The 12402-nt window shown below is 37.0% G+C and overlaps 1 protein-coding gene across 1 annotated transcript in view; it reads right to left on the bottom strand.

Moving 5' to 3' along the window:
* The window catches only part of SPTA1 (spectrin alpha, erythrocytic 1), a 75894-nt gene extending 63932 nt beyond the window's left edge, over positions 1-11962 (bottom strand). The window contains exons 1-8 of the mRNA XM_003258671.4: positions 11737-11962; positions 10349-10588; positions 8658-8783; positions 6818-6958; positions 5910-6056; positions 3398-3531; positions 2687-2831; positions 1143-1297 (exon numbers count right to left, since the gene is read on the bottom strand). Of these exons, the coding sequence (XP_003258719.2) occupies positions 1143-1297; positions 2687-2831; positions 3398-3531; positions 5910-6056; positions 6818-6958; positions 8658-8783; positions 10349-10588; positions 11737-11760 (1112 nt within the window). The 5' untranslated portion in view covers positions 11761-11962. The remainder of the gene's footprint in view (positions 1-1142; positions 1298-2686; positions 2832-3397; positions 3532-5909; positions 6057-6817; positions 6959-8657; positions 8784-10348; positions 10589-11736) is intronic.
* Between the last annotated feature and the right edge of the window lie 440 nt (positions 11963-12402).

The following is a 12402-nucleotide window of genomic DNA, read 5'->3' as shown; positions in this document are numbered from 1 at the left end:
TAAACAATACATGTTGTTATATAAATAAGAATCACCTTGTGGGAAGGAAGAACTAGAATTAGCATTAGGATTCCTCATGTATCTAGCTCATCTTTAACCCTGTTAATAAGAAACAAGAGCTGCAAAACAGTTACCTATTTTAAAAAGTTAAATGCTCATCTTTTGTTTTGAAATCATAACCATATGACAAGCACTGTCCTCTGGTTATTTAAGGACTAACCATAAGAATTAACACTGAAATGATGCCTGGTTATTAGGGGTTTTTGTAAGCTTATAACCCACATTCAGTAAATAATACTGAAGTTATTTTGATGCTCTTCAGCTTGTATTGCATGTCCTTCAGTTCCTTATCTAGAGCCAGAATTTTGAAATGTTTCTTCAGTTGCTTTTCCAGCTTCTTGAGCCACTTGATAGCATCCCACAATAATACAAGCAGGGGAAGATGGAAATTTGCAGATGAGTGGAGGTGTGATGCTGATCACAGTAGGCTTCCTTTATTTGTGGGAGATACATTTCAATATGCCCAGCAGATGCCAGAAACTGCAGATAGTACCAAACACCCTATACACTATGTTTTTTCTTATACCTATATGCCTATAGTAGAGTTTGATTTATCAATTAGGTACAGCAAGAGATTAACAACAATAACTAATGATAAAATAGAACAATTAAATAAAATAATAATTACTTAAACATAAGCACTGTGATACTAAGACAGTCAATCCATAACTTAGACTGCTACTAAGTGACTAGCGAGTGAGTAGATATACAGCACGGATATGCTGGACAAAGGAATGATTCGTCTTCCGGTGGGACAAAGTGGACCAGCCAGAAATTTTATCATGCCTCTTAGAATAATAAGCAATTTAAAACTTATAAGTTATTTATTCCTGGAATTTTCCATTTAATATTTTCAAACTGTGGTTGACTGCTGGTAACTGAAACCACAGATAAGGGGATACTACTATATTATATCAGTCACAAAGGACTTCCTTTGGCAACTTAAATCTTTTGTCTCTACTGAGCAGGCAGGAGAGCTGATTCTCTCATTATTTGACTCCCTTTGCTCTTATTTCTGCTCTTGCTATTACATCTGGGCCCTGTGGAGATAGGTAGAGCAATAAAGGGGAGGGATTTCCCACCAATAAGTAGCCTGCAGTTTTTCATATCTGCTGGTGGCCAGGGCACGAATGTGCTCCCAGTTGGAGACCAGATCTTCTTTCATCTCCTGGATCTGAGGTGCATCTGAAGGATGGGAAAGTGTCAGCTTCTCTGCTTTAGCACATAACTCCTTCACCTTTGGGATGAAAAAGAAACCTAGTAGGAAATCCAAGTACTCTGACTCCCCTTGGCAAAGCTTTGTGGGAGAGGTATAAAAAATCATGTGAATAATAATAATTTAGAAATAGACATATGAATAGATTTCTATTAATATACTAATGTAGTATATTGATAATTACAATTCACTAAGTACTTTTCAGTCTCTCATTATGCTAAGTACTTTATATGAATGTTCTCATTTTATATTATTGATTTAATAATACCATGAGGTAGCAATTATTCTTTTTTTTCTTTTTTGTGAAAACTGAGAGATTAAGTATTTTATTTGCTTAAGATCATTCAGCTAGAAAATGTCAGAAACAAGGTTCCAAACTAAGTTTTTCCTTCCCCACCCCTCTATACCATTTCCCTAAATATTACTGTGGGAGGCAGAAAGACATTTCTGTCCACAAGGCCAAGAAAATGTCAGTAATGCTGGATCATTTTCAGCACAACCTCTGAGGAGCAGGGTTACTAGGACAAAATGTGGATATGAGTGGCTTTTCACATGTTATTAGCCCTTTCATTATACTCAATTATAATCAGATGATGTCTAGGGATTGGAATTTCAATACCATTATTTGTCAAATTATGGGTTTTATTATTCATTATTAGGGAAAAAGACCAAAAACAACAACAAAAAGGAAGAATGAAAGAAAAAGTAGAATGGTGGAAGTTTGCAGAAACTGGACACAGGGATAGGCCTAAAATTAAATTACAGCAAATGTGGATCTTTCTGTGGCCTGACTCCCCTGTGCACTCTCAGTGATAATTGGTTTATGTTCTGGCTACACTTGTGAGGGGGAAGAAATAAAGGATGGAAATCATTTAAGAAAATAGGCTTGTTCTAAGTTCTAGTGTGCCTGAAGTTTTCCAGGTTTTAAAAGGAAACCTAAAGGTAGGTTTAGCATTAAGTGTCTTGAAGTTTATTTTAAAAGGGGAAGAAAATGTTTTTCTGATCTACTGAGTACAAAAAGAATCAGGATTCAGCTGCAACAGAACAAAATGTGGTTAGATGAAAGGGTAGAGTCTGGCCACGGTGTATTTTACTCAGTGAGATTAGGAATCAATCTTGGAGGTATATGTTTTTTTGTTTTTAAATTGTGAAATAAGTTAGGAAAACACAAGAGAATATAAAACATATGTGTATATTTAAATAAAAATAATTAAAATGAAAATAAGGTATATCCAGTATCCATGTATGAGTTATGAACTAGAATGAAGAAGCTATTCAAGTGCACACAATTTCTTCTTCATTGAAAACAGTGAACTTATTGTGCCCTCTGGAGGCATAGTAATAGGCAAGATAATCAAAAATTGCCTCTTCTAGCTCAACGGGCTAGCCATTTCTCTAACAGCGCCTTACCTTGTCACTCATGACTGCAAGATTTCTCTCAAGTCCCTTGTGACTGTGAAACAGTCCTTCAGAGGCAACAAGGTCTTTGCCATAGTCCTCAGAGGTGAGTACAGGTTCCTTCTCCTTGATCCACTGGATGGCTTCAGTCACATCCCTGCAGACATTAACAAGAGCTCCAACCAAAGAAGATAGCAGGCATTACAGGGCAAACGGTCCAACAGAACTCACAGCAAGGACCATCCTAGTTGACCCAGGAGCAATTACCCTTTCTTCCTACATACTAGCAAAAAGTAATATAAAATGTTCTTGCTTAATGGTTATTTCTATTGAGATGTTAAGGTCCTGGGCTTCTTGACAGCTGAGCCTCTAGAGATATGTTCCATATCTGGGTCAGCTCTTTACGAATGCATTTCTTCTTCCTAACTCCACCTTCCATTTAATTATTAACCTGCTTCCCTTCCCTCTGCAGTGCTTCCATTCCTAAATCACCAGTGCTACTTTTTTAGTTATTTTGATCTCCAATCTCTACATCCTTGGCCATAGAGTGGGTCACAGGTTTCTTTACCTTCTCCTTTGCTGTCTCAAAGGCAAGTACATGATCCACTTTTGTTTGAAGTGTTGACCACTAATTGCTAACAGAAGTAGAAAGAGCCTAATACAAAGACACAGTTTTTATAAAGCACTTCAAAGTTTTCTATAAAGCAGTGGCCAGATCCATACCTTTTGAATCGCTGTAAGTCTGCAGCATCGTACAGAGCTTTCTGTCTCTGGAGAGCCAGACCACGAAGGCGCTCCCAGGCAGCATTCACCTCATCTTGCTTAAACTGAATCAAGGGTAGGTCAGGATGGTTTTCCTGTTGAAGGAAAACAACACTGGAGTTATACAGAGAAGAGATTATATTTAAAAAATTATTCAAACACTTTTCATTTTACATTGGTTCATACTTTTTCAGAAGTGAAAACTGACCATTGTAGCCAGTCACTGAACTTCATCATAGCCCTGCTCCCTAGCTCCAGCTTGATGTACATTACCAAAACCTAGAAAAACCACCTTCCAGATGTTGCATCTGTGCCCATAGCAGTGGACTAGCCTATTAGCACAGGTTGCCCAGCCCTGATGTTATTTTTAGAGCTCTACCTTGTCAATGCTTGAAATCTCCTTGAAATCCTGGAAACCAAGGAAAAGAAGAGGAAATTCCTTTTTATGAAATATGACTTAATTTTCTCAAAGACTAGTACTGTGGGTCTTAACTTTTTTGTGGTCCTCACACCTTTGAGAATCCAATAAAAGCTATTTTTCTCTTCGCAGAATTATAGACACATGCTTTCACTTATGATTTTGCATAAAATTTCAGGCATTTTTGCAAACCACCCAAAGTAGTGAGATCTGTGAATACAAGATTAAGCTAGAAGCATCAGTCTGTTTTGATACTTTGCAATTTTGAGGCATTCCCATATGCCTAAGTTTCCTTACTCTTCCTGTCCCTGTTTCTCTCCATTTTCATTCCCATTCCCAAGTCTCTCCAGACAGAATTTTCTATATTCTCCTTCTCAAGTACATGGTTCTTTCTATTACAGCAGTACAGGCCCCACTCAAGAGCACAGAATATAATCCAGCTGTGTTGGATTTATTCTTTCTGTGACAGATTGGAAAAACTGGCATGCTGTTTTGCTGCTCATCCCTTCAAAAGGTGGAGTATGTTTCCTCAAGTCTTGGATCTTGGATGGTCTTTAACTTACTTACTGATAGAAAGTAGCGGAAGTAATTTTCTATGAGTTCCAGCACCTAGGCCTCAAGAAAACTTTCATTTTCTATTCTCACACTCTTGCAACACTGGTATGTAAGAAGCATGGTCTCCTGCATGATGAGAGGTCACCCAGAGTTCTCCTCAATCCTCCCAAATCATCTTCACCAGGGCCTCAGATGTGGGATTGAGCCCACCTTAGGTCCTTCACCCCAGCTGAGCCACCCGATAACTTCAGACACATAAAAATGCCAGATAAGATCAGGAAAACAGCCCAGCAGAGCAGCTCAATCATCGGACTCACAGAGTCATTAACAAGTAAGATGTTAAGTTTCTTGATTAGTTACACAGTAATAGATAAATGAAAAACTTCCACAGCAAGAGAAAAGTGATAGAGATAGAAAACTTAGAAACTACTGGAAATATGGCCTGAAAGAAAAATAGGAAAACATAGGTTATTTTTCCTACTCCAGCACTCATTCATTCTGAAGTCTTCTTTTTATTAAGTCAGGACAATCATTCTCACTATAGAGCTGCAATCATAATGAAACTGTAAATGGAAAAGCAAAATATAGACAACTGTTGGAGTTTATTTATTTTACATATATATACCTACATATACATGTAAACTTATATATATATATATATATATATGTAAACTTATATATATATATACATCACAAACAAGTATTTTCTTTTTTTTTTTTTTTTTTTTTTTGAGACAGAGTCTCGCTCTGTCGCCCAGGCTGTAGTGCAGTGGCGCAATCTTGGCTCACTGCAAGCTCCGCCTCCCGGGTTCACGCCATTCTCCTGCCTCAGCCTCTCCGAGTAGCTGGGACTACAGGCGCCCGCCACCACGCCCGGCTAATTTTTTTTTTGTATTTTTAGTAAAGACGGGGTTTCACCGTGGTCTCGATCTCCTGACCTCATGATCCGCCCGCCTCAGCCTCCCAAAGTGCTGGGATTACAAGCGTGAGCCACCGTGCCCCGCCTAAGTATTTTCTTAATAAAAGTAAAACTGCTTCCTTTCCTTCCTCAATCCTCCAAAACAATCTTGTATAATGATATTACATATGCATATATATGTATAAATAATGATAGCTCAACATTATTTTATATGCTCTGCTGCTTTATTTTTGTGTTTTTTCACGAAGAAAGAGTGCCCCATTAACATGAGTAATCAGTGTACTGCATGGTACAGGAGTTATTATAAATGGCAGTAGCTTCACTGCCCATTGTGTATTTAATTCCTCCAAACACACAAAACCACACTCTCTCTTTCTCTCTCAACCCTCCATTTCAATAGACTTGTAAGGGGTGGGTCCAGAGGGGAGAGGAAACTGCTCAGAGTATGTTACTCCAGGGACATGCCAGCCTCGATTTTCTCACAATGCCCCATCTCCTTCATATCCATCTACTAATGGCCAGAAGTTATTCTTAAGGATCAGAACCCTTTGCACGGAGTGAATATTTTGCTCCCACCTCACCTCGGCACACTCATTGGCATATTGGTTCACTTCATCAATTCTCCCTTCTTTAGCTACCAGCTCCACTTGGAAGTCTTCAAATTTCTTATGCAGAACTTCTGTGCGCTCCCAGTCTTCACCTAGCTCCACTGATGTTGCTATAGCCTCCTGTAGACACATAAGTTTATTCAGTTGCCAGCAAACATTTAGGAGTTTCTGTAGGTCAAAAACGCAAAACTGCTTGCATTCCCAGGATAACTCAAATGGAGATACTGGGGGAGACTGGGAGAAGCTATCCTGGGAAAGGCCAGTAGCAGAAGTATATTTGTTAAGGTAGCACCTTGGCACAAGGCAAAGTGCTCTTTCGGGCATTTCTTTAGCAAGTCTGTGGCATTATTGGCAAGAGACCCTGAAAGTACCCTTTTGTGTTTTGAAACATGAGGGATAAATTCATCCTGTTTCTACTCAATTCAACAAACTCAGTATCTACGAAAGTATTTTGTTAGGCATTTGCTTATCTAAATCTTTAGTCCTAACTATTAAATTATTCCTTAAGTATTTAGAAAGATAAAACCCTCCATCATTATAGGCACTGAGACACAAAGGATTAGAGAAAGAGCTGTTAATACTCTTGGCCAGACCCCAGAGTAAGAGCAAAAACATAGGAGAAGGAGTTAAAAATCATGGAAGTGGAAGAAGGATGAGCCTAATTATCTTTCAATGCATGGTCTTTGTGTAAGTCTTGCCTTTTTCATATTCAGATCCATATGTTCAAACTTACTTCCATACAATGTTAACCTCCAGACACCCCTAAATTTTGGCCCCAATTTCCTCTTGTTCCAAAGAACAAAGTCTGCAGTAATTTGCTATGGGGTACCTGGAACAGAGGAGTGGGAGGCCCGATGTGATTGCTGTTTTAAGTTCGATACCTTGTCTCCAATCCACTCTAAGATGTCAGCACACTCCTGTACGTACTGCTGGAACTTCAGGGCCCGCAGCAGCAGGGCACCCTTCTCCAGGGTCAGCTCTAACAGCAGGTCCCACAGGCGGCGTAGCTCCTCTATATGGGCCTTTAGGAAAGAGGGGCAGAACCACTGAGCCACAGACATTGGGAGCAGAGAAACACTCAGAGGCTTGTGCAGAAAGAGACCTGGATAAAAATTCTTCTCTCAGTTACTCATGCATTAGTTGCTCAACAAATATTTAAAAGATGAAATGGGATAGATATATGGAAATAGCTAATAAGCCAAGCCAAATGTGATCTTACGTAAGAGAACATTTTGTAAAAATGCTTTGCAGTTTTAAAGGATGGAATAATTACAAACAATAAGATGGGAAGGAAGAAGAAAGAATGGAAAAGTGTTCATTTGAACTGAGCCTTATGGAGCAGAAAGATTTTTGACAGGTCAGTGATAACCATAGCATGTCCTAAGAAGAGCAAACAGCAATAGCAAAGGCATAGGAGAAACTTCGCATGAATTGTCTGCCAGAAAGTGTGAGAGCTATAATTTTTATAAGTTATAAGGAAATCATTGGCACCAAACAATAACTGTGTTTTGGGACTATACAGTTTGAGACTCTACAGAGGGCTTTGAATGCCCGATTAACTCAGATCATTATGTATTACCTGTTTTATATAACTGAAATTGCCACCTATGTCATATCTTCAAGAATCTTATATTTTTCAACTACTCCATTGCTCTGGGTAGCATGTGGACCACATAAGTCTTCAAACCCTGCAATGGTACCATTTGCTATAGCCCCAGTGATTCTGACAGAAATGAAGATGTTTCAAACGTTTCTCAAATATTTTAATTAATGTAGATGCCGGTTACATGCAAAACTGTGCATAATACAAAAGTTAGTTATACTTTATACAAATAAACAAGCTTTGAAATTTTCCTTTTATGGGTTCTTCTTTAAAATAAGATACTATTCTGGCTAAAATCTGTGTTCCTTGACCATATTTTGATGACAGAATGGGCTAGAATTTTTATGCTATATATAGAAAGGCCAGACCCAGTTTTAAGATATATAATGCAAATTTGTTTTGAGAATTTAAAAAATACATAAACAGTAAAAAGTTCACTCACAAAAAAACTGAATTGACAATATTAGCACAAACATTTGGAAGAGTTCATAGATTAAGTCCAAAAATAGCTGTTACATTAATAATAGGTTACAGAGTATGAATGCTTATTGAAATAGTGATGATCTTCACTTCTAGAAGTTCAGAGAAAATTTTCTGAATACATGACATTTAGGAGTTTTTAGAAGTGATAAGAAGGGACAGTTTGGAGAGGTGCAATTGTAGTCATAGGGTATGGTGTATGAAAAGAAAGAGGCATCATAGACAAAGGAAAAATATTTTGGAAAACATTCAAATAAGAAAGCACTCCTTGTTTGGAGAAGTTAAGAGACAAGGCCATTGAGGTTAGAGGAAATAATTAGAAAGAACATTGGAAAAAATTAATTGATCTGGGTAATGTGGAACAGGTTTAAGTGGGCTTGATCTTGAGCCAAATTATCCTGCACTGTTATAGGAGGAATTTTATGCCATTTAATGACAGCTTTAATATCACAGCTCTCTTCACCCCAAGAAACACAAAGATATCCCATCATTTTTTCTGCCTCAACCCCAGGGGAAGATAAGAGGCAGGAGTCCTGGGTACAAGCCAGCCACCTCAAGGTTTATATCTCATATAATCAATTAAAACCCTGATAACATAATCAATAATTGGAAACTTCCTCAAGGGCCCATACATATACCTTCGTTTCTTCGTGGGCAGAATGACCCATAGTAAATCGTTCTTCCCTTGTTTTTTCCAGTTCAGACATGAGTCTTGATTTTGTTTGCACCTCTGCTTCAAAGGACTGATGCTTCTGATATTTCCCCTAAAGTTTAGAAATCAGAGTTTTTGGCTAATGAAGCACAGTCTCCATGTTCACTCTATGTAGAGCCACCAAACACAGGTTCTCAAAGGGTCCCAGACTCAGAGGCCATAAAGAGTATTTTCTCGTCCCCACTGGCTTTAGGAAGTTTTCAGTAAATACTATCCTGAGCTATGTTGAGCCTTATGATCTATGCCGAGCCTTATTTTAAAGGCTCAATAGACTGCCATAGGAATAAAAGAGTGTAACACACAGTATCCTTCCTCATCAGAAAAGAGGAATAACTGATTTTTTTGGAAGTAGAGCACAATGAGAAAGATGATAGTTATAATAATGGTTTTTTAAAAAAAATTGAGTTTTTTTTTGCATGCTGTGCCTGTTCTTGTAACCTATAAATTGATCCATTCAATATAGCACATTATTTTGCTCTTGTTCTAGGTGTTTCCTGTCCAACATCAATTGCTTCTGATTATGACAACACCACATGCTATAATTTTAGGTGAACAGAAAGGGGTAGGCGCTTTCACCAAATTTCTTCTACTGAAACCTCTCTTTTGAAGTTAAGAGCCATGAATAGCAATTTAGGGGGAAAAAAATCTCTGGTTAACTCATCTTTCTGAGAAGAGTAGAGAACAGGTATCACATGCTATAATTTTAGGTGATCAGAAACGGGTAGGAGCTTTCACCAAACTTCTACTGAAACCTCTCATTAGAACTTGAGACCCATGAATAACATATAGCAATTGAGTTAACCAGGTTAACTAAATTGGATTTTAGTTAACCTGGTTAACTCATCTTTCTGAGAAGAGTGGAGAACAGTTGCTTCAGAAGCATTGATGACTCTTCACCCCATTTCCCTTCTTAATGTCCCAAAATATGAAAAATCACGTTTTGTCAGAAATTTCTTGAATTTGCAGTTGCTGTTTTGCCTGTAGATCAATTTCAGATGAGTATTGTAACCATCAAATTCTATATGGAATAAATCTCCTTTGCAAATAACACCCCGATGTTTATGAAGCTGAAGACATGGACTATTTAGAGGCAGAATTACTGTTTCTAAAAGACAGTCTAATTTTTCCATTACATCACTCCCACTACAGTTAACCAGATATACACTTACATTACCATACTGTCTGTGCTGGATCTGAAAAAAAATTGATGTAATTTTTTACTTTTGGCATTGGTGAATGCTTCACCATGAAAACATGTAAAGTATCCTATGCCCTTATCAATAAACAATATCCTTGGTTAATGATTAAAAAATGTATATTCTGAATGGAAGTTCATTGTAAGAAACAGTTCTGTGCTTTCAATAACTGAAAAAGTGCCGCTTTTTGTTTGATTCTTATTTTCTCAGTCTCACCTCTCCAACTTCATAAGGGAAAATGCACTTTTAGATTTTCTATTAATTCATTTCTTTAACTTCCCACTCCACTGACTTATTTTTGTTTCTAAATGGAATCTAATTGTACCCACACATACCCATTAACATTAACATAAAGAAAAACCTATTTCCTTCTCTAGAGATCTTAAGGTCTGCTCTGGGGCAATCAAGAGAACTAAATGACCTGTATATTAGTTGGGTCTTCATAGCTCTTATCGGTTAAAATATTGACTTTCTCCATGATCCACTTCCCCAGATCATCTGCATCTCGCTTGAAAACTTGTAAGTGATAGGAATCCTCAAGCTTCTGACCCCTCTCAGCGACCCGCTCCTTGAACCTTTGATACCGAGTCAACACTTCCTGACGCCTCTCCTGGATCTCTTCTGCTGTTTCCAAAACCTTTGGCCCACTGCTCTCCACAACCTGCAAGTTAAAAAGATTCCGTTAATTGCTAGTTCTTAAATATTTAATGTGTTGCCCCGCTTATATGTGTCAAGGTGTTTACTCGTGTTGGACCTATATTCAGATATCCTGAAGTCTGTAGGGACTATTGTCAGAAGAGCTGTAGTATATTTACGTAATTTTTAACCAGACATAGCTACTGTTTAGGTTAAAAATTCTTGATTATCCAGAAGACTCTCCCCACTTTTTACATAAATTTATGCTAGCATTTAAGTTCTATAGATAGAATTAAATTGGACTGATCATGGAGCAAGTTTAAATTAGCAAAATCACATAATTTCAGACAGATAAAAAGAAATGTAATGTTACTGCTTTCAAGAGCTAAGAAGGTGTTGAGAAGTGCTTATTATTTTTAACTTAATTTAATAAATAATTAAGAATGGCTTGCAATTAATATAGTTAATGATATATGCAACAGTTTGAAAATTTTGTTTTCTTCATACTTAAAAATAAATCTCAATATATTTACTCTTTACTTGCTTTACTCACAAACACTATAAATCAAAAGTTCAGCTATCTTCTGCCCAATTATCACAAATTTCAAATTATTAGCATGTCTGCAATTGATTTTTGAAATATAAAACCTTTTACTGTAAAACAATAGATAAGTATCATTTTCCCAGAGAGGGAGCCAACCTGTTTGTGACAATATCCAGCAAAATCACCATAGGGTTCACCTTCATTCATCTGGATATGGATACCATTTTCCCTAGCTTACCTCAGCCAAAATGTTTAATATAGAGTTTAAATTTTAATCTCCCATTATTCCTCCTAAGTATAATTGCTACTCTGTGAATTGCCATTACTGGCATGGCTATAGAATTAGATCATTCCATGGAGACTTACGTTGTTACTAGGTGTTATTTTGCTTCAAGCTCCCTACTTATTCTGTATGGGAACCGACTTAAGTCATTACTGGGTCTTGGTGCTGCACAGACATAAGCTCAAGGTTATTGTTCACAAAAAATAGTTAAAATTAAAATTATCTACTTGTTAAAAGCCAAAATAATTATTAATGTTCCTGGGAAAGATAGTATAGAAAGTTTAAAGGAGACATCTTTCCTAATAATATTAGTGACAAATTGCACGGAAGAGAAATATGTACTCACGGTTTCCTTTGGGAATTGCTCCATTTTTCGTAAAGGTTTAGAACCTGGCAAGATAAAATGTGTCAGAGAGAGAGAGAGAGAGAGAGAAATAATTCAAATGGAACTGTCTAGTCGAATTCAAATAGAAATACAGAAACTTTAAGTATGTGGGGAAAAAAAAAAAACCTCTTGCTTGGTCCTAGAATCCCATCAGCCATACACAATCGACATTATCTTTAGAAGACATACTCAATTGAGGCAACTGCTAACTTTTACAGATACTGGGTGACTCAGCAGCTTTGGGAGGCTCTGGCTTTCAAAGTGACTCAATAAGACTTAAAAAATGAAAGTAAGGATTTTAGATGAAAAATTTTAAAAAAAACCCATATATTTCTAGGAAATACAGCTCAACAACTTCATCCAACTCAACTGCAGATTTTTCACAGTCTTTAAGTCAACGAATTATCCTGGCTTTTTCTATAGAGTCTTTCACAAAATAAGATTTTATTTCTAACCTCATCAATTTGGTCTTTAAAATCTGATTTAGTTGTACTCTTAATGATTTAAATGGAAGGAACAAAAAAAGTTATATGATGTGTTCATTAATATTTTGTAAAACAAAAATTAGGATGCCTTATTTGACAAACTAATGATGTCACAAAAAAGTTGAAAATATGGCTGACTTCT

The sequence above is a fragment of the Nomascus leucogenys genome, chromosome 12 (genome assembly GCF_006542625.1).
Source record: "Nomascus leucogenys isolate Asia chromosome 12, Asia_NLE_v1, whole genome shotgun sequence".
NCBI classification, from domain to species: Eukaryota; Metazoa; Chordata; class Mammalia; order Primates; family Hylobatidae; genus Nomascus; species Nomascus leucogenys.
Note: the sequence above shows the minus strand (reverse complement) of the source record. Positions and strands in the feature narration are given on the sequence as shown.